Source organism: Anopheles ziemanni, chromosome 2 (assembly GCF_943734765.1).
Source record: "Anopheles ziemanni chromosome 2, idAnoZiCoDA_A2_x.2, whole genome shotgun sequence".
NCBI lineage: Eukaryota > Metazoa > Arthropoda > Insecta > Diptera > Culicidae > Anopheles > Anopheles ziemanni.
In genome coordinates this window covers 21,036,497-21,064,031 of record NC_080705.1, presented here as the reverse complement: position 1 = coordinate 21,064,031, position 27,535 = coordinate 21,036,497, and the positions used below count along the sequence as shown (strand labels likewise).

Genomic DNA, 27,535 nt, shown 5'->3' with positions numbered 1-27,535 from the left:
AACTGAAAACTAGTGTTGGCAGAATCGGAACTCGGAGGATTCGAAGATTTAGAATCCGTCTAGGGATCGAATCCCATTTGACAGATTCTAAAGATTCGAATCCCATCTGACAGATTCTAAAGATTTGGTTTCCATTTGACGGATTCTTAAGCTTTGCTTCGATTAGGATTCGAATCAGATTTGATTGGTTTCCGGTGTAAGGCAGCCATTTTCGCACAGTTTTGGTTAACACTGCTAGCTATCAATGATTGATAGTGTGGTGAAACCCACGAGTACTACTAAAGGGACCTGATCTTGTTCACCTCGAAAGATAAATCGCCGAGTCCCCCAAGTTTAACGAGGCACTTCTTTCCGGAGTGTAAGAGGATATTTCTGCTCTGTTTATAGTTCCAACGGCCAATTAAAGTTGGTTGATAATGTGGTGCCACTATCAAGAACAGAAAGGGACCCAACTACAGCGAGATGTGTAGATACTATAAGTTTCTTTTCGTACAGCCATGACCACCAATTGTCCTCATTTACGCGCGCGTGTCTCAAAACTATGCAGACTCATTCATTCTATCAACTTAAATTAAATAATAAAAATAAAAAGTCCCTGTCCATTTTGTTACTCATCATCATCATAGTCAAAGACCATGTTGACAAATGCAATACTACGGGGCTCAAAAACTACAACATTTACTAAATACATTACAAGCACAGCGTCAGACTACCTGCTTCACGTATACGGCGCCGATACCGATGGACGTCAGTCCCAACAACTATCCTTTCCCCCAAATACGGTGGTACCAGGCCTTTCAAAATTTTGTACATAAAGTCTTCAGTTTGGAACACTATCCGCTGCTTGGACTGTTCCGACTGTTTCTTGGATTGGGATTCGGATTTGGAGATTCGGTTTACCCACCACTAGCATAAAGCTGCAGCGCGCCAACAAACTTCAAAAACTTGGTCGCAGCTTGAAATAATGACTGAAATAGCCAAATTGATAATAACTTTTTAGTGCCTTGGTCAATTTCAGCAACAGACACCTCCAATGAAAGGTCTTTTCAAGGCAAACAACTTGATACAACAAATATTTTACCTCGATTCTTATTTTATGAAATAAACATTTGAATGGGATTTAGATACAGATACCTTCAAGGTATTTTCTGCTAAAATAACAAATTTGTAAATAAGTTTTTGATTCTTTCCACCGAATTGTACATGTAACCCCATAAATGAAAAGGATGAACAATCGGAACATTAGGCTGATGTGCATTTTTTCCATACTTACAGGCCTGGCAGCAATGGCAGTTAACATCTAAAGAACGATGACATGCGGCAGCCGGCAGCATCGGCGAGCATTTTCGGGCCCATAGATTCATCAAATAGATGATATGAAAGATCATCTAGGCGACCATGTAAGTAAAAAAAATGTATTGAAGAACAGTGCAATTTGGAAACGTGAGCGAATCCTTAATTATTTCTGTATCATACTTACCGGCATGGCAGCGATGGCAGTTGAAAAACACAATACGACTATGGGGAGCGTGTATGTAGGAAGGACTTCGCGGGTAGCATGCAGTAGTAACTGGTATGCTTTTTTTTATCCTGATACTAACCCTGGCGAAATATACCCTAATCATAATTTTGAGTCGCCTGTCCCTAACCATGAAAAGGAGGTGGTGGTTCATTTTTACTATGCCTATCTCCGTATGTTTTAGTATACCCAAATAGTTTTGGTTTTGGTATACCCAAATAGTATCACATAGTACGTGAAACTCTTGAAAGTAACTAAAACAGCTTGAAAATGATCGAATCTCCCAACAAACCTATCCCTAACGAAATGCATGGTACAATATCCCTGCCTAAGTAGCCATAATCACGCATCTCCTACACTTCATCTAGTGCCGCATCCCTCACTAACTCTGCCCTATCAGTTGTTTGATTCGAACGTCTCCTAGCTAACCTAACCCTCACGAAATACATGGTACTCTGAGTAACTCTGCCCTATCAGTAATTTGTTTGAGACGAGTCCTAACTAATCTAACCCTAACGAAATACAGGTGAACGTCGATTATCCGGGGGTGTCGGGACCGAGAGGTCCCCGGATAACCGAATTCCACGGATAATCGAACATATACTAAAATACGTTTATAATACCTGGTTTGAGTCTCAGCTAGTTCACTTTTGACCAGTTCCAGTTAGTTGATTAATCATAAAAAATGTTTGAATTATTTTCCTATGGTATTTTTATTGCTATTTTCGATCCGATGAAATTTATTTGACACATTATTGCTACAAAATGTTGTGAACCAACCTAATATTCATGGAAACATGTTAGCCCGGTTGTGCAGTTGTCAGTTGCAAGACCCCCGGATAATCCGCCCACCGGTTAATCCGGCCCCGGATAATCGACGTCCGACTGTACATGGTACACTATCCCTGCTTAAGTAGCCATAATCACTTCTACACTTTATCTTGTACAGGGGTCGGCAAAGTCCGGTCCGCGGACCAAATCCGGCCCGCCAACCGATTTTATCCGGCCCGTAATAAAATTTTAGTGTTTCATACAAAAACTTCAACCCATTTTTTATAAGATTTTTCCACGATGTCAGGTTTGTTTCCTTCCCAAAAATGAAGATTAATATTGTTCAACGAGGTGTTCCTGTTATATGTTGAAAAAACCATCAAAATACAACGAAAATAAGAATTAAAATGTTTAAAAAATGTTTAATGATAAAAATTCAAGTATTTTATCTTACCATTTGTGTAAGTCATTGTTTAAGGTATCCGGCCCGTAGTTTCGGTTTTCTATTAATCATCTGGCCCTTTTTAAGAAATGTATGCTGATCCCTGCCCTATAATGGCACACGGACGTTGGCTGGCTGGCTGACTGGCTGGCTGTAGTGTCTCCTGGCTAGGCTGAAATAGATACTGAGTTAATGCAATTGTAAAATATAGTATAGGATTGCACGAGGAAGGAGTACCAACCGTGTTTCAGCCGTGGGACGCTTCGAAGATGGGCTCAACTATAAACATTTCATAGTGTTGTTTGGGGCATTAAATTATGCAAACATAAAGAAGCCATATTAATGAAGGTCACAAACGCGATGAAGGATTGCAAGATGTCATATTACGGTTTCAAGGTGCGATAACGGAGTTTACAAAGGCGATCAATGCGTTTCAGCTTACGCTATCCATCGTAAAAGGCTGTAATATCCTACAATAATAAATATGAAAAAGCCAAATACAATTACCAAAAAGTTGCAAATTTTATAGTCAGTCATTTTTCGAAAAATAGCTCTTAAATTTTTGAACAACTTCGTCATTTTTCGAAAAATAGCTCTTAAATTTTTGAACAACTTCGTTAACATTAGTGTGCGTCTTTTGTGGACAGAAAATCTTATAAATAATTTAGAAAAAGCAGCCTTATTTTTTGGGTTAATTGGTTTTAAGACCTATGAGATAAACATATCTTTTTATTATGTAATCACTTTTAACAAAACATTATCAGTTTTTTATATTTCAGCCGTAATTTTCGATGTCATATCAAGTCATCGCATGGATTAACGTCGTCTAATAATGGTAGCATGTCAACTTCGATCAAATCAGCCAGCTGGAGGAGAAACAAAAGGATTATCGATAACGGTTTTCCAAGCATCGAAACCTTGCATGGTGGTTCAAACTCACTATCAGATAATCTACATCTCGATCGTTCCCGGAAAGCCGGACCAATGAGCTCGACTTTTCTAGCCAAAGCTGAAAAGTCATCCGTTGTTGCTCGCTAACCCGGAAAAAGTTGGCGTAACAGTTATGTTCACTTTCCAGGTCCGCCTGCTGCTTCCCGAAGTGTCGCACAAGCACCATGTTTTCGTACAAGCTCAACAGCTTTAGCAACTGATAGATGATCTGCAAGTTGTGCCGTTCGCTGTGCAGATGCTCCATGTTAAGCACTTCCAGGTACTTCAGAAACTCATCGACAGTGTGTAGGCGGTACTGTGATTTAGTAGACCCCGTTATCGCTTCAATTCCAACGAACACGAGTGAAACGGCTACGTAGTACAGTATCTTTGAGTTGGTAATTGCTAGCTTCTTTATGACGTACAGTAGATTAACATCTTGCAGCGGCACGTCTTCGATCAAATGTTTTGCTATGGTGTTTATCTAAAATGGAACACCTAGATTACAACTTTTGTTCGAGAACAACTTCAACAAATGATTTGGAAGGGTTACTTACTACTAATGGGGAAAAGTTATATGATCCCAATTCAAGGGCTTCCAAAGTCGAACTCAAACGACTGACCAAGCTGGAATCATATCGCTGGGGTATATTCAGGAGGTCCGTTGCAACAGTTATCCTTGCCAACCAGCTATACTGTTCCAGCGTGACAAAAAGTCCTGCATTTGTTACCAATACTGAAACAATAGATTTGATTACGGATTCGATGGTCTTGTTATCAATCGAGGCAACGCTACGAAGCTCGGACACCGGCGACTGCAGGGATTGTTGAACTACTTCCGGTGCACCGGGCAGATCACAAATATTTACAAATCTTTCCAAGCTTATACCGTCTGCAGTGCACTTTATCGTCCGTTTAGTATTGTTTTTCACGATAAATTCATTCAATTGTTGTAATTCCGCCATCGTTTTCCAAGCAAAGACCAAGTTTACCGGCGAATAATTTGGAATGATGCGTTTTTGACATTTTTCACTGTTATTGTTTACATGATGCTACATTCGACTCCATTAGCTGATGGGAGTAGTTCATGATTCGAAATAAACAAAAAAGTTAGGATTTGGAAAGTGTATTGAGTCTGTTTTATCTATTTCCTTAAAATAACCTTTCATTATAAATCTTGTACAATTTTAAAGAAGTTTTAGGGTCGATATATTGCATTTATCACTTTTTTATCCTGACATTTTGTTTATGTTCATTATGAAGTGAATTTTCGCATGAACATTTCTTTCGGTAAACGAACAAAACCCGAAGCGGCACGTGTTTCTGTTATCTATAACATTTAAAAAATAACCATCAGCTGGTCATTGCCATGCTTTCTTATCTTCGAAATAAAGATACGGTGGATTGTATCAAACCGATATATATTTTTGTCGCTTTGTCATGATTGAGTAAAATTTATTGCTTCGTTATACGTCATGCAACAACAAGAGATTACAGTTTAAAAATCTCTCCCGTTTTCAAACGGATAACGTTTAGCGTCTATATTGCTCGGCATTTGCTGCTAGAACTAGTACATCTTTTACTTTGTTTCATACAACATCAACAAATGGCTATAAGCGAACCTAAATTCAAAACTGTAAAACGAGTCTCAGCATTAAAACGAAAAACAAGCTTGCCTCAACTTTGCGGCTCTTCACTGAACGCGGCAGTGATCTTCAACATCGTCGGCAAAATCTTCCGTGGATAGGGTAGCACGCTGTAGTACACTGTTTACTGCGGCCCGAGCTAAATAACCCGTCGTCTGGGAGTACGAAAGCGAAAACAGAGGCGTTATGTCGTTGGTCGCCTGTAGATTATGATCCTTGCAATACATTGCGAACGAATCCACCAGTAGCAGATCGAGATCAAGCACCTGCTGAAAGCGAAGCTCCGGATTGCGACTTAGGATGGTGGCCACAATGCACAGCAGTTCGACCGCTATCTGGCGCCGTTCGGGTTCAATGATTTGGTGCAGCATCTCCTCGACCTGCAGCGAGAAGGACAGCTCACTGCGGCTTTTGTTGGTGAGCGTCGGCATAGCGGGTAGATTGTGACCCTGCACCGTAATGCCGTGCGGTGTACGTTCCAGCACGTCCCAGACTAGATTGTAGAACGAGCTCGGTACCCTGCATAGACACCCTTCTAGCTGACGACGTTGTAATGTGCTAAAACTGTTAAACAAACACACACGCATGTGTCAGTGTTTTATAAAATCAATGAAATGTGTTCAGCATACTTACTGATCATCATTGGCCCACTGGCTTACGGTAAGCACCCGCTGGAGCAGCTGTCGAATCTGGAACGGCGATAGATTCTCGATGTCCGCTCCTTCATCACCCTTCATCGTTAGATACAATCGCATCGCCTCTAGCACCCATCCGACACGAATTTTCAAAATTCCCTTAAAAATGTCCGGATTGGTCGCAATCAGCCGACCACAATATAGCACCACCTCCTGTTGGAGCACCGCGTGAATCACATTATACGGCTGCACCGTCGAGTACATCACGTTCTGAATCTCGGACGGAGTCATCGGTTTGTCGAAGATCGTTTCCCGCTGCCCGATCACCCCGACCGTGATCTGCTTTCCGTTGACCAACAGTGTGGTGATGAATGGCGAAATCGAATCCACAATGTGCCGCAACAGTGAACTGCAGTAGCGCACTGCGCGCCAGTACCGAAGCGTGCCGGCCCGATAGTAGAGGTCCGTCAGCTTCACGTGCACCGATTCACCGGCCAGCTCGTAGTGGGCACCCTCACGATGCAGAATTATACCGAGCAGCTGACATTGAAGGAAGATCGATTCCGTATTCCGCAGTGCCTCGAGGATGTCCGGGGTCGAGCGTGTCGCGTACTCGGCGGCAGTAATCTTCTTCTCACGGTACGATTGCGCCCGCGGTACGTCCGTCAAGCTCTGGTACCCGATGTAATCGTGATGAATTTGCGCAAAAGCCGTATCGCCAACATCCGGCAGGTCCGAGGTGGACATAAAATCGAGATGCTCGATACACGAGCTCGAGATAAGGTTCTGCAGTCGCCCAATGCGTACCTTCATGTCATCGCAATAGCCTTTCTTCAGCATCGCCAACAAGTCGATCATTTCCTTGAACTGTGGATCGCGCATATGCTCCTCACGTATCAGCAGGCACACGGTTGGCCGCCCGGAAAGACGCCAATATTTCCCAACAAACTGCAGCTCCGTCTTAATGTCGTCGATGAGGAGTGCCATGTCACGGTAGAGGTAAAAATCGGACACTTCAAAGATGAGCGGATAGCAGAGCACGGTCATACCGCAAATACGGTACACCTTGCTCGTACCAAGCGAACCAACGGGACGTGGTGGACGTCCGGTCAGTCCGATCTTATCGTTCACACCGAGCTGCTGGTACACGTTAATCAGCTGTGTGGAGGACCATATTTGAACTGGTTCAACCTACAAAGAGATAACCAAAAAAACACCATCAAATTCATACTAATGCATCGTAGTTTCATTAGCCATACCTCATGAGGAGTCTGTGTTTGAATACCGTAGGTAGCCATCATTGCTTGCAGACGCATCGACTCGGCGATCAGCACAATTTGTACCACCAAATCCGTAGCTGTCCCCTTGTGGTGTGGATTATGGTGCGGAAAGGAGTGAACAAATTAGTACATAAATAAAACATTCATATCGACAGTTAATCGAAACGGTTCGCGCAGATAGTAACATTCCGCAAGACAACAAAGACACTGGAAGTTTAATGCTTTCTCAACAGAACAGTTCATTATCAATAGAGCAGTCAGAAAGCATAGAGGAAAAGGTTAAGTCACATAGTGTCTGCTTATTGTGGGAGGAAAGTGAAATAGGAGAATGTGATGGCACGTTAGCTAAGCAAATAACACGGTGTTTTCTTCCGCCGTAACAATCCGTGTTAAGTCGAACATGTAAGTAAAAATGTTAAAGAGACCAATATTAGCAAGGAAAGCAGAACGTATTAGATGGAATGATTCCTAGTATAAAAGAAGGATGTATGTTTATCTGAAAATTTGGAACACAAATAAATAATCATCATCGAATTATCATTTAAAACATCAGTATTGCTTTAAATAATTAACAAGCGACGAGTAAATATTATGTACTAAAAACACATACAAGGTGTTGGTGTGTATCTGCTTCATAAAAAATCACAAATATGGCACGAACAAACATAAGGCCAATGCGCATGGGACACTCACTGAGCATTCTGCAGCAAAACGGAACCACCACATATTCGAAAATAAATAAATATTCTTTAATGGAAGGACAAAATTAAAAAAAAAAAAGAAAGAACCCCTAGCGAAGCACAACGATGGACATCCTCGAGCTGCTAGAAAAGCCACAAATTAAGTGCCTAAGACAGAATGCTATGGATTCGATATTTACGCGCGACGGTTCGCCGGAAGTGTCCGACATTTGATCCTGGCTGTGCTGCGCTTCGATATGGGGTGGCGTTACAGGTCGATGCATTGCTAGTGCCTGGTAGGAGGAAGTGTCATGATTGGCACAAGTTTCGATTGGAGTTGGCGTTGAATGTTAACATAACAAAACAAAAGTTAAATTTTGGTAAGGAATCAAATCAACCCTCAAGCGGTTTGACATGTTCCATAAAAAAACGGGTCATTCACGTGCGCGTTGGCGATGGAAGCGTTTTTGTTGTGTTGATGAGAATCGATTGAGCGAGCGAGCGGCATTGCGTTTTGGGTTTGTTTTTGACCAACATCCACGTTGGTGAACGGAGGCCCGATTGTCGATGGGTTGCGGAACCGTGTCCAGAGCAGCGTCCAAGAGTGGGTGAAAGATACAAAAATGCGTACTAGAGGTAAAAACAGTTGGTCCATAATTTGGTAGTGGAGTTTGCTTAATGATTAATGTTTCCAATTGTTCGGTCCAATAGAGCATACGCATCTGTTCACGCAGCGTACAAGAAGCAAGCAAAAGAAATAGCAGTGCACGCGAAAAAACGGTTGGCTCATTTCTGTAGGAACCTTCAATTTTCCCCTGGCTCAGTGCCGGGAAAATGACAAAAAACAGTCTGTATACTTACACTTCCGATTTTGGTACGCTGTTGCAAGTGTGCGAGTGGAAAGCGTAAACGATGGAAGATAGAGAATGTGACACTCGGTTATAATTCGTTAAATTATTGGTGTAAAGATATACCACCGTCGATAAGGCGATAAAATAAAAAGGTATGTTCTAAATCTGAAAAAATAAGTCGACGACTAACTTCTTGTAAGGCACGTGAAGTAATATTTGTTTGACTCAAATGAATAACTACTAATCGGAAGGCTTTTCCTCAATTTTGTTTGAATGTTACAACCACTACGATTTTACTAAATATGAAACGGATGTATGTGCCTGTTCTTGATGGAGATAGGAGAAAAAATCTACCGATGGTTAAATATTAGTAATTAATTATTAGCCATGGTAATCAACATAAAAAATGAACCTCAGGACTATTCTAAAGAATGGTAAAAAAAATGTGTTACGATTCCAGTCACTCCTAGGAACTCTAGGAAGAAGAACTGGCCACTTGATTACGTTACGATTTACTTACAATTCCCGGTTTTGCCTTTGGTTGTATGTAGCGCCCAAAAGAGAAAAGGAAATATAATAAGATACGATGGAAGAGACAATATCACAGAAGGAGGGAGGAAAAGAAGATAACATAGCGCAGATTAAGATGGTATTATTATTAATATTATTTCGTCCCCCAATCGGTCCAATGCGGTTGCCGTTGACGGAGGATAGCAATTATTAGAAAGAAAGTGTCTCGAATCGATCAGTTCCTCCGTCCGGAAGGTTGGTAAAGTTTCACCGAACGTTGTACAGCGCCAAACCCTGGTTTTAATCGAATGTTAGAGGTTTGTAATTGTGTTTAGTATTTTGTGAGTTTTTTAGAAAAAAAAAACTTGTTCTAAACGTAATGTTTTGCGATTGTTTCTGAAGAATGTCCATCTTCCTTATCACCCACAAACCTTGTGTTAAAGAGACCTTCCTCATGTGTGTTGTAAATTTTGTACAGCGAATTTTGAAAGCTTTTCGTCTTAAAATACCTCTTTGTATTCCTGCTTGGGGTTTTAGTTGAACCTTATCCCTTGACTCACCTGAAACGCCGAATAGCGACCACCTTTGCGGGGTCGATTGTACGATGGCAGATATCGCCGAATCGGATCCAACTCGTTAATATGCAGCAAACCGGCCGTCAGGAGTTGGGCAATGATGAACACCGACTGACCCCAGAGGAAAAGTGATTGTGAAGACGATCGAGTATACATGCCGTCGCCGTCCGGAGCGTAGCACATCGAAACAACCGGATCTGCAAAGTTGATTGAGTTGAGTATGTCGGTTTGTTTCGCAGTATCGGAATCTTACCTCCATTGGTGTCGGAGTGCATACACTTTCGAAGCTCCATTTGATACTCTTCGATCTGTTCCAGATTGTTTTTGAAGACGCCATCGATGATCATGTACGTGTAGAACATGGGCCACTCGCACTCGAACCCTTCAAAGTCTTTAATTTCGCCTTTGTGGTAGTAGCGCCGTGTTTTGTCCTCCAACCGCGACAGGTAACCATCGCGACTGAACCGTTTGAAACCTTTCTTGCCCTTCAACCGGCGTACCACGTTCAGCTTGCTCATGTCCACCAGCCGCTCCTCGTGGGAAGCAAATGCCGGGAACGAAAGCGTCGGTATCAGCGACGCATCGACGCCTTTCGAGCTCGACTCGCGAGGTAGCATGGTTTCGAAGATGCTTCGATTACGATTGTGCGCATCGATATCGACGTAAACGACACTCCACGAGGCACCTTTCTCTCCGAACAGATTGCACCCATTGATGGCCTCCAGGGCTGACTTCGCCATACCGATAGACGAGGCATGAATCTCCGGCGTGCCATCATTATACTTCGAACCACGTTCCCACATGCCAAAGTCGGGCGTTCGGTACGCGCGCTCAACGTAGTACACCAGGTTCTGCACGAACGCGACCTCATCCTGGGTATAGATTATCTGCAGTCCGGACGTGATCATTTGCACCAGAAAAATGAGGTAGATCGATACCACGTCGATCTGCAGATGATTGTAGTTTTCATCCGAGTAGATTTCCTCTCCCGTGTCCAGGTGGAATTTGCAGTGCAGTGCGTTCACCGAACACTGTCGGGATTTAAACTTTTCCACCCGGTGTGCCTGCTTGATCCAGCACTCCAGTATACCGCGCATACACTTGACGGCCGACTGGCCCAACTCGTAGCTTTTGCCCCGATCATCATCGATCCGGCGGTACGCTTGATAGAGGCTCCAAATTGCAGCCGCACAGTACACACTGTCCCGAATGCTGCCCACCTCGCGATCCGTACTGAGCACCGGAAAGAGCCCAGTGATTGGACTTTGAAACTGAAGCAGTTGCCGTTTAACTAAAAGTACGAAGACAATCACAAATAAAACGCAACATTGTGCGCAAATTGGCGATCGAGGTTCGATCAAGGACAGATCAATTAATGCTCATTGCCACATGCCACTCACCGATGCCGTAGTAGATATCCAGCTGCTTTACCGTGTCTTCGTAGTTGGAGATTTTTAGGAACTGATCCAAATTCATATCGTCCAGACTGGGCTGACGGGCGACAGGAGTCACGTTGCTTCTACGAAATTGGAAACATTTTTCAAAACATTGAACACCAAAATCATACCCCCTACACGGCAAAGGATGTTTCATCAGACTCACATCGAATGGCGATCCATCGTGGACATCTTTTCAGCTAGGCCGTAAGCGCGGGTCGATACTGATCGGTCACAGGATTGGTACTCTTCCAGCAGAAGTATTTATACCACAAATATACTCCTGCTGGTCAATTTACTGTAGGAAAAATCGTGATTTCTCGCTGTACTACGCAACGAGTGAATTTGGCAAAGCAAAAGCAGTATTTTCGGTTGAATGACAAACTTGACGTTTCAATGTCGAGCGCACAGGTGTTTGAAGCGACATCTGCCAGACGTTTGTGTAAGCTATGTAGTAAATAAAGTGATTTGAAAAAAGAAATCTACCGTTACGATGAACTTGTGTGGTGCAAAAAATGTAGATCCTCAACATAATATAATTAGGATGGCTTTCTTATACTTATACTTTGTTCAACAAATTTATCAAAAGGCTGTATGAGATTAAAATGGTGCAAGATAAACAGTGATCCTACAACACTTGACGTATTGAAGAAACCGGTTTGTGACGTCACAACAGTAAACAAAACATGCGGCGTTGATCATGATGTTGATCACCAGAAGCGATCGTCCAAAAGGGCAGCAGGCACCGGGGCGTAGCGAATGGATCGTGGCGGCTAGTAAATAAAACTCGTGGGATACGCTCCGCGCGGTTGTGTTGTGGTTCTGTTGCTCGAACGTGTGTAATTGCGCTACCGGCTTAGCTCATCGCGTATAGGAATAACGCGCGTCACTCAACACTTCGCCGGCGGTGCAGCAACACAGCGTCAAGCCATCGGTGGCCACGCGTGCAGACTTTCAAGTGCGGAGGTGTTCAATAGGATTGTGTAATATCGCCAAGTTCTGGTTCGCGCGATCCCACTCGATCCATATACGATAGTGTTTTGCCCAGTCCAACGACCTTTATCGTTCATTCTTGCGCGGGTGTAGTGAATCATCGAATGTCCCAAACTTTCCCAGCTAGCATAGGATGGGATGCTTTCGTGGTGCACCGTTGGCAGTCACAGCAACGATCGTGCTGAATTTACTTTTGGCGCCGCAAGTAGCATGTGAAAAGTACGAGTACATAAACTTACCGAAAGCACACCTGCCGATTTACTTCCGACGTTTTCCTACCCTGGAGAAGCAGTGCACCGAAGACGAGAGTTGTCCCTATCGATCGATCATTGCTAGCAGCAGCTACCAAAGTCGTAAGAATGCCTGCTGGGGCTACGAAGACGGGTGTACGGAGAAGGGACGCTTCTCGAACCATAGCTGCCCCGGGAGTCACATCGGTTACGTGAAAAGCAAGCAGGCTCAGCTGGATACGTTCTACAGCCAGGCGGACTTTGGTACGAAGCATGACGCTATCCTACGTATACAGCGAGGGATGGTGGCCTTGAATGGCTAACTCACGTTTTCTTATGTGCATACTGATCGTTCGGTTTGCCCACAATGGGCTTTTAGTGATAGAAATAGGCGAAAAAGCAATCTCTCAAAAATGTATTTGCTTTTAGATAACTTTCCTAGCACCGCCTATCGGTCATTAAACCTTTACGCCCCATTAAATACAAATTTTGGTGCTTTAATTAACCCTCCATAACATTACAGGTTTCGTACGGGATCAGATACGTGAAACACGCATCATGTGTGAACCGCAGTTTCCGCACGATTCCTCGCTGGAATGTTCCAAGTACCTGCGCTTTTGCCGTGGACGCAATCTGATGATCAACTTCACCGATCTGGCCGTCCGTACCGAACCGCTGCGCTACAAGATGGACGTCATCGGACAGGGGCAGATCGGAGGGCACTGTACGCTGCACGGCGAGCGACTGCGGGATGAACTGCAGCACATTAGTCCGCTGCAGTCGTGGGGTCCGGAGTTGCGGTTCTTCGAGCGACTCGTCAAACCACCGATCGAAAACGACCAGTGCGATGTGGTGATAGAGAAGCCAACTTTCATAATGAAAATCGATGCCGCCATCAATATGTATCACCATTTCTGTGATTTTCTTAATCTCTACGCTTCGCTGCACGTGAATCTATCGCATGCGGCCAGCTTTACGACGGATACGCACGTGCTGATTTGGGAATCGTTTCCGTATCACTCACCGTTCGCCGAGACGTTTAAAGTTTTTACGCGAAATCCGATCGCGAATCTGAAGACCTATGCCGGAAAAGCGGTGTGCTTCCGGAATGTGGTCTTACCGTTGTTGCCACGGATGATATTTGGCTTGTACTACAACACGCCCATTGTAAGATTTAAAATTACAAACTTCGCTTGGTCTGGAAATTAAATTATTTATTTTTCTTTCAGATTCATGGCTGTGAAAATAGTGGTCTTTTTCATGCGTTTTCCGAGCATGTTCTCCACCGGTTGAAAATTCGTATGGCAACCCGAGCTGATCGTCGACTGAGGATCACTTTTCTTTCCCGTCAAACACGCTACCGGCGGGTGCTTAACGAAGATGAACTGATTGCAGCTGTTGCCAGCAACCCAAACTATGCCGTGCAGCGCGTAAACTTTGGACACGAACTGAGTTTCATCGAACAACTGAAGATCACTCGCAACAGTGACATTTTTATCGGTATGCACGGAGCCGGACTGACGCATCTTCTCTTCCTACCCAAATGGGCGACGCTCTTCGAGTTGTATCACTGTGAGGATCCGAACTGCTATCGCGATTTGGCACGTCTACGGGGTGTCCACTACATTACGTGGGAGCGTGATCATTTGGTCTTCCCGGAGGGTGAGGGGCGACACCCGGAACGTGACGAACGGCACGCCAAGTTCACCAACTATGCGTTCGATGTGAATGAGTTTGAGCGATTGGTCGCGAAAGCGGCCGCCCAGGTGGAAGGACACGAGGAGTTTCGGAAGTTTTGCGCTCGCAATCCGCGAACGAAGGATGAGCTTTAATCTTGCTTTAAATATGTTCCAGAAAGCATTTCGGTGATTTTTTTACCAATACCATTTAAGGAAGGACAAAAACGCTTTAAATAAGATTCACGCCTTAACCCGGCAAGCTTTATAAGGGGTTGAGAATCGGCAGTGATAGGAATCTCTACCGTATGAAAGTCCCTAACAATCTGCCTTACGAGCTTCTTGTGTTGGTTATGGCTTAACTAATGGAGCTAAATCTAATATTGTACTTAAATTCGAGATTAAACTTAAGGTCCTCGGTGGGTCTTCATTGAACGCTTCGAGATTATTAACTTTAAAGTTGAACAAACTTCTATAATAGCTATGTAATGTTACTTACGGTATACGCGCCGGAATACAAGGAAACAGTATTTTAATTCCAAAAACAAGTATTTACGAAAAATGATTGTAAGAATAAAAGACATTTCCGCTTTACCAGAAAGGAATAAAATATTGTGTTTTTAATACTGAACTTTTGTGATTTATTCAAGGCGTTTGCTGGCCGCAATACGTAACTTTTCGTTCCTTATGATTAATGTTTTCTAGTAGAGTGTCTTTGGAGGTTATTTGTGAGCGAATGATTAATTTTGTTTTTATATTTAACCACATGGTTGACTAGAAGAGTAGAACCAAAAGATTTTTTTTTATTGTTCTAAATGAACTGAACAAAAGGAGCCCTTAACTCTACCATATCTTAAGTTTTACGTTGTTTATGCTAAGGAAAGACACAGCAACGCACAGCATAAACATGTAGTAAACAAGAATTGTGAGTGCGGCCGCGTTGCCCAAAAGGAAAGTCTGAAACATAATGTTCACCAACCCGGTCAGCACGTTGGCGATGAGGAAAAAGAATAACCCATTACTGTTGATCGCGTCCAGTATGAGCGGCACGTACGGGATACAAAAATCATCCGTTTTGATTATCTGATCCGGTGATTTCGGTTCCTCGAAGCGCACGAAGTAGACGAAAAGTTCAAAGAACATAAACAGCGCCGTCACACTGCACCCGATGGCAAGTATCCAGAAGCAGTAACCCATGTTGGCGAGCCGGCGCGATACGCCGAACATGTCCTCACACACGTAGATCATCTTCCAGCAGACCAGCGCGATCAGGGCTACTTTGGCCGCTCGGCGGAGGAACTTTTTAGCCAGCGTTATTTCCTCAGATGGTCGCACGATCCAACCGAGGTAGACCGATGCGAGGAAGAGAGCCAAATAGCCCGGTAAGGAAAAGATTCCTTCTCTGTTGGCGGAAAAAAAGTCCGCTCGTCCGGTGTCCGCACTCATGACATACCGGGAAACGCCCAGATGAAGCATCATTTCGTGGCAGCAGAGGAGCGTGATGGCGACGAATTTGATTACCTCCGGATCGCGCACTAGGTCCATTATGATCGTGCCGAACACTTTTACGAAGGCGAGAGTGATGAAGAAGTTCCAGTGTACGCCATACTCGGACACATGCAGCTGATAGTCGATTTCATTGGTTAAAAAAAAGCGTGCGAATCCAAGGAGGAATAGAGGTGCCGCACTGGTAAGAATCCTCCGAAGGCGTACTGCGCGTATCCTCCGCCCTTCAGCTGGTCGAAGCTTGTAGACGATTCCATTACTGAAAACATACAGACCAACACCGATGTCCATGAGCCCGAAGCCAAACGTTTCGGTTTTGGCGAGTTCGCGTGGGAAGCAATGGAAATCCACGGCCAGGATGCAGACGGCCGTGGTAAGATTAACGAGCGCCCTGACGCACGTGAGAAACTGTGGAGACTTTCCGGGAACCTGCACGAATGGAACTAGGTGCAAGCGGTTCCGTATCTGATGAACGGCAGAAATTGTAGACACAACAGCCACTGCGAGTGTAATTTTTAACGCCAGCTGGTGCAACACAGTGACAAGCAGGATGAATGGAAAAACGATCAACGAAAATTCTATCAAGAATCGAACCGGAATGTGCGCCACGCTGGCCACCGCGAGTAGCTGCACGGTGTGGAAGACACTGAAAACCGGTGGCGCAATGTGCATAAATACGTTCAGTGCAGTGGTGCCGTTATTGTTCTCCATCTGGCTCTCGTGCAGCGTACGATATTCGTCCGGATCCATGTCGTCCTCGGTGGCCGGTGGAATGTGTAAAAGTATGTTTTTAAACGAAAACTACGAGAAACTGGACTTTGAAGAAAACGTAAATAAATAACAATGGTTGAAGTGACAGCGGTTTGTTTTCGACCATAGTATCCTACAATGCCGCAAGAGGCGCTACATATGGTTTGATCACCACGTGGTCGATTTTTTTATTTTTAAAAATAATGAAACTCAAGTATTTTTTGTAAAATCAAAAACCTTTGCGATTTTTATTTTCTTAATACTAAATGTTGTCTTTTTTCTTAATACTAAAGAATCACGACGACAATGAGCATATCAATAGCTCATCACCATCTCTACCGGTTCTCTTCCCGTTCATCCCTTAATAGTTGTACTTTTGAATATTTTAGGGACCTTCTTCACCTCTTCGCAGTTCTTCTGGTCAGTTCTCGTCAAATACGCACGAGAGATCTTGGCACTATCGAGTACAGCATACGCCTTCTTCATCGTCTCGATATCCGGGTGTCGTTTACGTGTCAGAATCCACGCTACCTCTGAAAGATATCGAAGAAAAAAACACGGGGTTACAACAAGCCAACTCTATTGAGGCTGCAACACAAAACTCACTTGCACTGATGAGCCCACGAAGATCCGAACAGGCATAAACAACTGCGAACGTTTTGTAGTCGGTACCAATCACCCAATAAGGTGCTTCTACGTTAACTGTAAAACATAACCCAAAGAGTTTGTTAATGATACCAGAGTAGTAAATGATGGATTGATTCCCTTCAACTTACAGGGAGCGCTTGGAAATTTAACGGCAAGCTTCGCCGACTGAACGATACGTGCCGATCCGCTGATTGAATTTTCGTTGCCAGTTCTGGAATTGTACAACCATCGATCTTTAAACCGTTCCCCCCAGCCAATGCGCCAGCAAACCTCTTATTTTATACTTACAGTGAATTTTTCTGTCGATTCAAAACGCCAATTGTTCCATCGGGATTCAGCGTGTAGTCAGCCGTTATACACCGTCCGCCGAGTTCGAAGAAGAACGGGTACTTTTCCTGCTCGTACCAGCGGCCCAGATAGGCGTAGGTGTCGAAATTATCCACCACGGGCACCTTCGGGCATTGACCGAACCCGGGAACCTGTGCCTCCACCAGTCCCAAGCACTGGAGCCAACCGAGCAGACAGCACACCCCAATCAACGTCCTCCATTTTACCCTGAAGGGAAATGGTAATATTCAGTTAGATGAAAGCAAGAGCTTCTGATGGCGCAAATAATTGCGTGCGATCGAGATATGCTGTTGAGTTGTTAACACCAGATTACGTGCCATATAATATTGTCACACGTTATAATTTAGCGTTAAACGGATGGATGAATTGCCTCGTTGAAACAGAGAAAGTCTGCAAAATGGTGCATGCGAATCCGCAGGTGCAATAACATCTCGTAACGGTCGAGTTGCTTTAGGCAGGTGGTGCGTTGCGTTAATGACCTTAATATGTGACGAAGTAGTTTTACTCCGAAGTCAGTCGATTGATCGTGCAAGGGTTGTCCATCGTTCAATGAATCGGGTTTTTTTCTTTCTTCTCGCCACCGGTGGCCTATTGATGTGCGGAGGAAAAATGATTGTTTTAACCATCACTTTCGACATCGATCGGATCCGTTTACCATTGGTTTCGCACTTGAGCAATATGGGTTGTAAATGAAAAATTAGGTTGAATTTGCTACGGTTGTAAAAAAAAAGAAAAAAGACCCGTACGTGAACTTTGTCACGTTTGCCGCAACATGTTTCAAAGCCATAAGAAAATCTCACACATATACACACCGCGTCTGTGTGGCAAGGTCGAGATCGGTCGAAAATTATGTTTTTCCTTTGGGCAGAAAAGGGCCTTAGGTTTAAGCCACTGTGGGTCAAGCATCGGGCATCGAAAACCGGTTGCATAATTTTGTTGGATGTGTGGATGTACGTGGGAGAGGAAGAATGATTGATCGAGCCATGCGTCGAAGTGTAAATTGATATGAACTTCATTTCATGAAAAAATTTGAAATGTTGAGGAATTATGTACACCAAATATGAAATATTGTATGTAAACTTATGCGATTTTAGTTTTTGAACCAAAAGCTCGACCCGTTAAACAGATAAAACCGTTTAAAGCATAGAGGATCGATTCGGAGGAAACATGAGAGCAGCGATCCACCATCGACCCAGCATAATTTCCCCGAAGAAACTAAAAAAAAAGCTAAAAGTATGTTACGTTGTGGAGCATCAAACGATGATGTCTTGTTTTCTCTCTCGGGAAAAGAAAAACTCCTCGTTTCGGGGGTGGTTATGAAACGGAAAAGAAGGAAATTTAAAGCTTCTTTCGGTCAACGGCTCTTGGCTGTGGATCTTTTTTTAACGCTCGCCGGGGTCTTGCGCGTCTTCCCGGAGTGCATTGGCCCTGCATGAAATGTGGAGCCTTTTCGGAAGACGTGCGGTGCACGTGTGATAGGCGGGGCGGCCAAGAGAGCGCGTTATATGCTCGTTGAGCTTCGGGGTGTGATGTTGTAACCCACAATCCGACATGGGGGTTTGTTTTGTTTATGGTTTTCAAATATCTTATCAAATCAAACATGCACCTGATGGTGGATCACGGGGTGGATGGGTGGGCGGGTGGTGGGTTGCATGCTATCGAATCGGTCGTCAGTCAATTTGGGAGAAATGTGTGTTACGCAATGTGGCGTGAGTTCGGTTAAGGGGGTCTTTGGGATCACGATGCGATGCAGGTTACACACATTTTCTTATGATCCCTCGTTTGTTAGTTATGTTCAGGTGCTATGATAGGTACCTTTAAATGTCATCCAATTGATTTGAAAAATCACACAAAAATCCACCCTTTGATAACAACCAATCCAAACAAGTTATGGTTTCAGTGTACTCAGCTACACAATGGTAAATAATCACGGAGAGCTAACATTACCACACCTTGCGTACACACAGCTCGTTAAGGCTGCGACCTTTCATCTTCGACCCTGATTAACAAACGAGCATTAATAAAGCACCGCCGGTGTTTATCAATCATCTGTTCTAACTACAAGACGGTTTAATGAATGATTGTTTTTAAAAGTACCCATCCGTACGTTCGTGCTTAACCTTGACGAGCTTATGAGAGTTGGTTGCCGTTGTGATGACATACCCAAACGTTTCCATTGTGATATCCGGTTCTAGATGCGTCGAATTCGGAGATGTTTACTTTGCTGCAGACCGAAGCCGACCGCTGAAGTGTCCAAAAAAGCACCTTCGTCACTTGTTCAAATTGCCCGTACTTTGAACACTTCGCAAGCACAAATGATGTTATTATCTAAAGGTCTTGACGTAACGTCGATCACGAATAATGTAACACACACTCCCTCTTGATCGAGTTTCAGCCGATGCACTAATTGTTTTTATTGCTTTTCTTCAAATTTCGACACTTCTTTTCTTCTACTTTCGCCTGCAGATTTCCTTGCTAATTATACCGTTGGCACAGTTTCACCGGTTGGGTTTCGGAGTTTGGAGCCCTCCGCACAAAAATAAGATGCAACACAAACTGCGTTCGGGTTTGAATGTGAAAGCTTTCCTGCACTGGCGTGTGGGATCCGTTTGTCCGTTTCGGTGGACGTCGCGCACGGGAATGAACGTCTTTCGCGTGCTGCTGCCTGAATTTAGCTGCTGCCACGCGATCCCGCGAGCCTCCGATGCTGCGGATCCATGAGATCGGATCGCAGGAGGGGGGCCTCGGTGTAAGGGAACACGTGCCGGGTGCGTGTGTTGTATGTGGGCAGACTTTCATGGCAACGTTCGGCGTTACAATCAGCCGGGTTGTAAGTCGCTCTATATTAGCTCTTCAGGTGGGTTTGAAAAAACAAGAACGCATTTGATTACAGTCCTTTAAACGACGGTTGTTAAACTATCACCCCTGAAAGGGAGGTGCATCTTAGGTGGTTTCCTTTTGAGAAACCACGATATATCTTTCAACCCATTCAATCTAAGTGGAAATTGTTTTTCTTTCTTCAAAAAGACACCATGACGGCGTGGCCAGATGCTTCGAGCAAACTCTACGCATGCATGCATACACACGCGTTTCTTGCGACACTTTTGTGCACAGATTATTTCCAGACCAGCACCGAAAACGGCTAAAAAAATGGCCACAAAATAAAAACGAATCACGCTGAAGAAAGGCTAAAAAACATAAAGCAAAAAAAAAGCAGTTAGCATGATCCGATAGCCTAAATTAGGCTTGTTACTTTGCGCAAGGTTCATGTAGATGGCGGTCACTAACGGCCATTGTTTCCCCCCTGGTCCGGTTAGTTGTTGTGTAAAATTATAAATTGTACCGTTTATAATTCCCTAGGACCCCTACGGTTGGTACCGAAACTTTAAACGGCGCCCGAAGACAACGACAACATCTTAAACCGGTTCAAAGGGGGGCTACAACATAGTTGTGTCGGCAGTGCTACCGGTGGTCTTGGAAGTGAGAATCCTTCTCCCTATCTCTTTCGCCGTGTCCAGGAAAAGGGGCGTTAGTAGTAATTAGGCAGTGAAAGAAATGTCAACCGAAAGCGTGCGCTGATTGCGCCTGGGCTGACTGACCCATATATTTGTGTGTTTATTTTTTAAATCTTGTCCGTGGATGGGTTGGGGCTCGTTTGGATAGTTAGTGTTAGATGAAAGTGTGTTTATGACCGGCAGGGTGATTTTAATGCCCCCGGGTAAGCGGATCGTGATGGAGACATTTCATCGTCATTAAAAACGCCATCAAAACAAATAAGAAAAAATATAGAGATGCGAAGGAAATATTGTGAAATTCGTTTTTAATTTTTAACAAATCTATTTCAAACATAAACACATGATACCAATTTGAAAATAACAAAACATGGGGCTGGAATATTTATAAAAATGGACAAAGCAACAGTTCAGTCGAAGGAACCTGAATCCGATAACTTCTTTTAAGGCTTAATACCGGCGTTTCTCGCTTCACATCAATCAACGCCGAGGCAACGGCTTCAAGACAGCATCATGCCACCATCAAGCAGTGACACGCGAGTGATTGAACTCCACCATGAACCGCGATCTTGTACCAAGCCGTTTCTCTTTCGATCGTGAACCGTCCGCGAAGCCCCCCTTCTTCGGGACCGGGCATTGGGCTCACCTTCTGGTACGTCCCACGATGGGAGTGGAATCGCCGGAGAAACTGGTTTGTTTACACCCGCGCCCAACCGCACGGCAAACCCACCTTGGCCGAGTCAGCGCCTTGTGGGGAGGGCGTGCGAAAGGAAAAGTTCAAGCAACAGACACGACGCGAGGCGCTACGCTCTGGGCAAAGGGAAAGCGGAAGCCGGACTCGTCCGGATGGGTGAGACCACCTGGTGGAATAGTGACCCAATTTCGCACCGAAGAGTGCAAGCCTCTCCGGTACAAGCAGCAGCCGACCAAGCCACGGCAAAAGTCGAAGGTGATCATGAACTTGACAGTGTGTGACAGACGATCGTCTTCGTGAACTCGTCTTTGGAGAAGGTACTTCGGTCGTAGTGAATCAGTAAGGAAAGATGAAAAGTTCAGATGTTTTTTAAGCAAACAAGTTCAAAACATAGTTATCAATGAGTTTGTATTTATTTAAGATTATACAACAAATGCGATCGAATAAGTTAGATAGGAAAATAAATAAACAAATCGACAAATAAACCTTTCTTATGAGTTACTCTCTCCTACCGGAACACTGGGAACTTCTAGTGGAACCGGAGCCCCGGCAAACATGTCACTGCGCAACTGCTGCAAGTCATCCTCGTTCCGCACGACAACGCCCTCATTCCGGGCGTCCTGAGTGGTCGGTTCCGTCGGGTCGATGGCCGGTTCCGGTGGGGCCAGGGTCACACAATCCTCCTGGTTGGTGCGCAAGAAGAAGGTTCGCGAAATTTTATACTTATCCAGCACGCCATACGCACGCTGAAGAACCGGACCGGCCGGGAGTCGCTCGCGGGCCATCAACCATGCGGAAACTAAGGAAAAAACCACGGAAAGGGTTAGACTGTGGGAGAACTCTGTAGATAATTTCGTACTAACCGGCGTGTCCTACTGGACCGAAGGAACTGCATGAGTACAGCACGGCAAAGGAATCGTAGTCCGTGTCGAGGACCATCACCGACGCGTTGTAGTTGTACGGGAATGAGGTGTACTCGATCTGATATCGGCCATCTTTTGGCGTTTTGGCGCCTTTATCCATCACGCCGGAAATGATCCGCTCGACGCCATTGCTAAGGAGACGGCATCGAAAAGGAACTATAGAGGTCACAGTCTTGGTTTACGACCTCAAAGGTACTTACAATCGGTTGGTGTACGCATTCCGTACGTAGATCTTCCCGTCCGCCCGCTGCTCGTAGGTCACCGAGACGCACTTGGTTGCAACCTCCGTGACCGTAAAGTACCGCTCGATCTCGTACCAGGTCCCGAGAAAGCGTGTCCGGTTGAAGCGAAGTATGGGCGAGTAGTCCGGGCATGTACCGAAGCCAGGTATCTGCGACTGAACCATCGAGATGGCGCCGGTAAGACAAATAAATGCCACCACCGCCCAGTAACGTTCCGACGTGCGGAGGATCTTCATTTCGGATTCCCGTATCTGCCTGCCTTGAGTGATGTGTGTTCGAGATGCGCTCCAAACACCGAATAACCTTCCCGAGCGGGTTGGATGTGGGCTTTTATATTTCTTCCTGTTGCCCGAACGATGCGGTAGACGTCTCAGAATGACGCGGGAGACCAACCACCGTCCCCGTGAAAGCGGCCGGTTCAAAGGAAGAACTACACGACACCCAGGACGTCCCTGCGGGCTGTATTTTTTTTCTTTTTCGACTCCAGCCGTTCCTTGTTCCACGAACTAGTTCTAAGATTCCCATCGGGGCGTGCTGGTGTTGGCTCACTTTTTGTTCCACGGGCGTCTTCCGCCATGCCGGTTGGGGTGGAGGGTGCGGGATCTATGCGGGAATATTCTCCCCAGCCGACGAGGAACACACCTTCGCGTTATGGAATTGGGCCAACACGACGCGGTCGACACTGGAGGGTGATTATTCGATCGCGCACCGGAACGTGCCGGGAAGATCTTGTCTTTCGTCTAGCGACGCCGATCAACACGCGGTTGTATGCCTTTCTCCGTTTCGCCGGCAAGCGCATCGATTGATTAAACGCGCGCGATAAGAGATTGATCGTGCACTGATCGACCGATTGCGAAACTGGATCTCGGTTCGTCCGTCGGCCCATCCTCCGCAGGAACCAGTGTTTCATAAATCTTTTGTCATAATTTCTCGGGGAAATTAATCGCTTCCGTTACGGTTATCGAGACTGGTTGTAATCGCATCTGCCAACGCTTGCCGAGAAAAATGCACGTAATATGCGAATCAGGAGTTAAACTGCCATTGAAGAGGGTTCGTAATATTTTTCATTAATGTATCGTTTTATATACCTGTGCTAAAAGATAAAATAGTAAACCGCAACGTAATATCCATAATATCGTAATAAGTTAGTAAATAAATGAGATAAATTAATAATAATACAATATGAATAGTAATAATTATTACTTTGGTATACCAAATTAAAAATGATAAATTTCCTTTATCCCTTACTAACTTTTCAATCAATTTGAATTAATTGAAATGTCAATTGATAGCTGTATCGTGCAATAGTCTCTTCTGGTATGTTTTATTCTAGTTTGTATAAAATTGTAATAATTGCCTTACAAAATTTGCTGTTTAAAATCTAAAAACTGTTGAATATTCAAAATTTGGTGAGCCGGCGCCTGTGAAATATTTTGCAACATTTCTATCGGTTTTGGAAATATTTTATAAACCTTTTCCGGTTCGACCGGTTCGTGTCGTTGCCGGTTCGACCGGTTGACCAAGGTTTAGATATATAAATTATTTTCAAAATAAAATCGTTGCGATTTTTTTATTTGTCTTTGATAACATGTGACTGCGCAAGTTTTGTTAATGGTAATAGTTGTTTTAAGATGCTTTGAAGAGATCCCCAAGATATAGCTATCCCCAAGACTACTTATATAGGCTTCCTATATAACGTTGAACAATGCCTGCGGTTTTAGTTGACAAAACGGAATTGCGATCCCCCGTGACTGCAAGATTCTTGATCTTTTCTACCTTCGCGGAACATCCCCGTACCGGGTCGTGTTGATAGTGATTGAAACGATCGGTGTGCAGCTGAACCTGCGGCTACTCGATCTGACGGTGGGCCAGCATATGACTCTCGAGTTCAACTGACTTCAGTCGCAGCGCACCATTCCCTCGTTCGTCGACGGAGATACGGTACTGTATGAGTCGTGTGAACTCTCTAGGAATGATTTTATTTACTATTTATGTGGATACATCCTTTACTCTCTTATACCTACCGGAAACAACCCTGTTATGAGTAGTAGCAAAATCGTAAACAATTTACAACCAAACAGAAGTTTACAAAAATAATTGCTAGCCGCGTTATTTTCAAAAATATTAATCATTTAAAGACGTTTCATCTCTTTCCTCTGAGAATCTCACTTATCTTCGCGGATGAAATCGATTAAATCAGCTGGCGAATTTTAAAAGCTTCAAAATCGAGGTCTCGTTCCATAAACAAAATTTCATGCACCGTCTTTTTTATGGGTAAATATTTTTCGATGGTAGTGGTAAGCCCATTGTTTTTGTTTACTATGCTCCATAGGTCTCTCCAAGGACTTTGGATTTCCAATAAACATCGCACTTGTGCACAAACGCACTACAACTCCCGCCATGCGCCATGAGGGATACTCACTCTTCCAAGTGACTGGAAGTAACACGAGAGAATAAACCAAACGTGAAGTCCTTGTCTGCCTTTTGTTACTCCTGATCTGCGAAATGAGACAAAATATGCTCCTGATAGGTTTTGTGTGTATTGCTAGCTTCCATTGGTATCAAATTTCCCCATTCCAGCGTTCAGCTACCAACAGCTCAATCGGTCCCGGCGAACGCGACGCAGCCCAACGCTGTTCCGGAAGTGGGCGCGTGGGCTTTCGGATGGTAAAGGTGTAGGCAAGGAAGACGCATATGAGTAGCCCAACAAAACGCCAACCGTTGCGGCCAACGACCGTGGCTCACCTAGGGCCCGAGCGTCAGTCGGTTTTTGGCAACTGTCACAGACGGATCGCATTTTTCGGTAGACAATTTCGAGCCCGTCGGCGTCGCTGTCGTTTGTCTCTGGAGTCGGTTTACCCGTGGGGTGGCAACCCTAAACCTTCGGTGCGGCGGTCAGTATGGGGTGGATCGGGTGTTACTAAGTGTCGTGAAATTTATCTGTGAGTCGTGAGAGGTTGTGTGTGCGCGTTTGTCTATTTGAGCATTTTTATTTTCGTCCTCCAATTGCGTTCTCAAATTTCAGGCGGGAGATTTCAGTGCTTTACTGCTTTAGTCAAAGGACATTCCATTCCGTAGATCGTATGAATCATACGAAACGTTGTCAATTTATTGAAAAACGAAACACGCATCATCATCATTATCATTGGGTGTCACGCAAGCTTCAGTGCAGAGTTTGGGAAAAAGGACCACGCTTTTCAGTGTAAGTCTAGCCGAGAAAGCTGCCGAAGGGGGAAAACCCGAACGCTCCGGGACGCTGACCCACCCGACTACGGGAAACTGCGGGGTAGGGTCGTGTCGGAAAAGTAAAGGAAAAGCGTGCAGTGGAAGGAACGTTTGCTCGCTGCCGATGCTTGTGTACATGTAAAATTCGTTAGGTACTCACGGCTTGGACGAGACGGGTCGATATGACGCGAATCCTTACAGCTACCTCATGGGATTATCCTCGGTGCCCCGGGGAGGAAAATATGTTGCCATTTCTTACGATTTTCCTCGCAAAAAATTCTCACCTTACTCTAAAATGGCTTATGGTTCGCGTACAAGAAGGATTACGGTCACCGGTTGGTTGCTTTCGGTTTCGTTATCGTCCCAGAAGCGAGTAAAGGAAAGTGTTTCCCTTTATTATGGGTCAAGCCGTCCTAAGTCGAGCGCAAATCCCGCGCTTTTTCATTAGCGAAAAGAAAAGCAAGGAGCAGTTCTAGGATGTCGATAAACGCCTGTGCTAGTGTTTCCTCGAGGGGGTCAGATGGTCTTAACAAGAATTTTATGGAGTGATGCATGAGAGTGTTACCTTTTTCCATGCCCGGTGCAGACGAGCAGAAGGTAAAAGGTTTGCCCCGGGCTACGTCGGAGACCAAATGAACCATGAACGAACCAAAAGGATAACGATGACTAACAAGGGGGTTTTTCTCCCGAGCCATCGTTCAGCATTGGGAGGCTTCATCTTGGTTTCATTACATCCCGTCTCGCATAGGATGATAGAGATAGAGAAAGGTTTTCTCGATGGGTAGAAAAAGCATACGATGTCCACATGTAACGATAATTTACACCAACAACAATTGCCCCAGCACTGGCTAGTTTGTATGTGCGTTCGATGAGTAGAAATAAAGAAGAAATAGTGCAGAGCCAAGGAACGGTCATGGAGTATATTTATAGTAAAGTTCACCCTGGCGCCAATCCCTAAAGAGGTTCGATTGGAGAGTTCCGTTTGATTGATCGGAAATGGTTCGGATATAGACAGTGTAGTTAATGTAGTGGAACGGGATTAGGCGGTGGTTGTAGTATACTTTCTTCAACCAACACCAACTCTTCAAGGGACCTTCTGATGCGTACAAACCTTGACGATCATGTCGATGGTAATGCTGATGTCGCGTAGGGAATCAATAATAAATGAGAGCCGTTAATACTGTCTACAGGGTTGTTTGAAGAGTCGTTAATCGTATGTTTGCTTTATGGCATCGAATGAATGTGGGTTAACACGTGTTAGCAGCGTTATACGAGCAGAAAAATCCTAGGTCAATAACGTTGTGGAAGGTTCAACTAGGTAGTTTGTGTAAAATATTGGAGTTTAAACTAAGAATTTAATCCATGATTACAATTTTTTAACATATATCGCTAAAACTAAAAACTTCCTGCTTAATGTCTTTATCTTTTTTTCAGGATTCAACAAAAATGTCAATTTGAAAGCTACCTCACAACGATTTTTAGGAAAATTCCAGATTTTCCTGAGGACACAACA

The 27,535-nt window shown here is 44.4% G+C and overlaps 6 protein-coding genes across 6 annotated transcripts; 1 reads left to right on the top strand and 5 right to left on the bottom strand.

Moving 5' to 3' along the window:
* Positions 1 to 3,451: 3,451 nt before the first annotated feature.
* LOC131281578 (uncharacterized) lies at positions 3,452 to 4,651 on the bottom strand. Its single transcript, XM_058310920.1, has 3 exons — positions 4,220 to 4,651; positions 3,673 to 4,146; positions 3,452 to 3,598 (listed from the first exon to the last, which is right to left on the bottom strand). The coding sequence occupies exons 1-3, from the start codon at positions 4,625 to 4,627 to the stop codon at positions 3,527 to 3,529; spliced, it is 954 nt and encodes a 317-aa protein (XP_058166903.1). The 5' UTR covers positions 4,628 to 4,651; the 3' UTR covers positions 3,452 to 3,526.
* A 446-nt stretch (positions 4,652 to 5,097) lies between these two features.
* On the bottom strand, positions 5,098 to 11,467 carry LOC131283096 (probable phosphorylase b kinase regulatory subunit beta). Its single transcript, XM_058312662.1, has 10 exons — positions 11,442 to 11,467; positions 11,240 to 11,355; positions 10,093 to 11,130; positions 9,825 to 10,036; positions 9,275 to 9,289; positions 8,765 to 8,782; positions 8,104 to 8,196; positions 7,203 to 7,307; positions 5,942 to 7,134; positions 5,098 to 5,872 (listed from the first exon to the last, which is right to left on the bottom strand). Exons 1-10 carry the CDS (start codon positions 11,465 to 11,467, stop codon positions 5,356 to 5,358), a joined length of 3,333 nt encoding a protein of 1,110 aa, XP_058168645.1. The 3' UTR covers positions 5,098 to 5,355.
* Positions 11,468 to 12,000: 533 nt separating this feature from the next.
* LOC131286642 (EGF domain-specific O-linked N-acetylglucosamine transferase) lies at positions 12,001 to 14,523 on the top strand. The gene is made up of 3 exons (XM_058315627.1): positions 12,001 to 12,762; positions 13,022 to 13,665; positions 13,728 to 14,523. The coding sequence occupies exons 1-3, from the start codon at positions 12,402 to 12,404 to the stop codon at positions 14,328 to 14,330; spliced, it is 1,608 nt and encodes a 535-aa protein (XP_058171610.1). The 5' UTR covers positions 12,001 to 12,401; the 3' UTR covers positions 14,331 to 14,523.
* Positions 14,524 to 14,999: 476 nt separating this feature from the next.
* Positions 15,000 to 16,452, bottom strand: LOC131281281 (uncharacterized). The gene has a single exon (XM_058310557.1). The coding sequence runs from the start codon at positions 16,428 to 16,430 to the stop codon at positions 15,018 to 15,020; it is 1,413 nt and encodes a 470-aa protein (XP_058166540.1). The 5' UTR covers positions 16,431 to 16,452; the 3' UTR covers positions 15,000 to 15,017.
* Positions 16,453 to 16,784: 332 nt separating this feature from the next.
* LOC131293160 (apolipoprotein D-like) lies at positions 16,785 to 19,603 on the bottom strand. The gene is made up of 5 exons (XM_058321239.1): positions 19,524 to 19,603; positions 17,367 to 17,633; positions 17,207 to 17,289; positions 17,037 to 17,132; positions 16,785 to 16,963 (listed from the first exon to the last, which is right to left on the bottom strand). The coding sequence occupies exons 1-5, from the start codon at positions 19,601 to 19,603 to the stop codon at positions 16,785 to 16,787; spliced, it is 705 nt and encodes a 234-aa protein (XP_058177222.1).
* A 2,520-nt stretch (positions 19,604 to 22,123) lies between these two features.
* LOC131293159 (lopap-like) lies at positions 22,124 to 23,033 on the bottom strand. The gene is made up of 3 exons (XM_058321238.1): positions 22,756 to 23,033; positions 22,496 to 22,686; positions 22,124 to 22,431 (listed from the first exon to the last, which is right to left on the bottom strand). Exons 1-3 carry the CDS (start codon positions 23,031 to 23,033, stop codon positions 22,124 to 22,126), a joined length of 777 nt encoding a protein of 258 aa, XP_058177221.1.
* Positions 23,034 to 27,535: the final 4,502 nt, after the last annotated feature.

Coding starts and splice junctions, on each gene's coding strand:
- LOC131281281 (XM_058310557.1), bottom strand. CDS start 16,430: ATGGATCCGGACGAATATCGTACGCTGCACGAGAGCCAGATGGAGAAC.
- LOC131281578 (XM_058310920.1), bottom strand. CDS start 4,627: ATGGCGGAATTACAACAATTGAATGAATTTATCGTGAAAAACAATACT. Junction 4,147..4,219: donor ATAACTTTTCCCCATTAGTA/GTAAGTAACCCT, acceptor GTTCCATTTTAG/ATAAACACCATAGCAAAACA. Junction 3,599..3,672: donor GAGATGTAGATTATCTGATA/GTGAGTTTGAAC, acceptor TTTCTCCTCCAG/CTGGCTGATTTGATCGAAGT.
- LOC131283096 (XM_058312662.1), bottom strand. CDS start 11,467: ATGTCCACGATGGATCGCCATTCGAT. Junction 10,037..10,092: donor GCACTCCGACACCAATGGAG/GTAAGATTCCGA, acceptor TCAACTTTGCAG/ATCCGGTTGTTTCGATGTGC. Junction 7,308..8,103: donor CTTCCGGCGAACCGTCGCGC/GTAAATATCGAA, acceptor CCACACCACAAG/GGGACAGCTACGGATTTGGT.
- LOC131286642 (XM_058315627.1), top strand. CDS start 12,402: ATGGGATGCTTTCGTGGTGCACCGTTGGCAGTCACAGCAACGATCGTG. Junction 12,763..13,021: donor CTACAGCCAGGCGGACTTTG/GTACGAAGCATG, acceptor ATAACATTACAG/GTTTCGTACGGGATCAGATA. Junction 13,666..13,727: donor TGTACTACAACACGCCCATT/GTAAGATTTAAA, acceptor TTTTTCTTTCAG/ATTCATGGCTGTGAAAATAG.
- LOC131293159 (XM_058321238.1), bottom strand. CDS start 23,033: ATGAAGATCCTCCGCACGTCGGAACGTTACTGGGCGGTGGTGGCATTT. Junction 22,687..22,755: donor AATGCGTACACCAACCGATT/GTAAGTACCTTT, acceptor CCGTCTCCTTAG/CAATGGCGTCGAGCGGATCA. Junction 22,432..22,495: donor CGGTCCAGTAGGACACGCCG/GTTAGTACGAAA, acceptor TTTTTTCCTTAG/TTTCCGCATGGTTGATGGCC.
- LOC131293160 (XM_058321239.1), bottom strand. CDS start 19,603: ATGGAAACGTTTGGGTATGTCATCACAACGGCAACCAACTCTCATAAG. Junction 17,634..19,523: donor AAGCACGAACGTACGGATGG/GTACTTTTAAAA, acceptor ATTTCCCTTCAG/GGTAAAATGGAGGACGTTGA. Junction 17,290..17,366: donor AATCGACAGAAAAATTCACT/GTAAGTATAAAA, acceptor GTACAATTCCAG/AACTGGCAACGAAAATTCAA.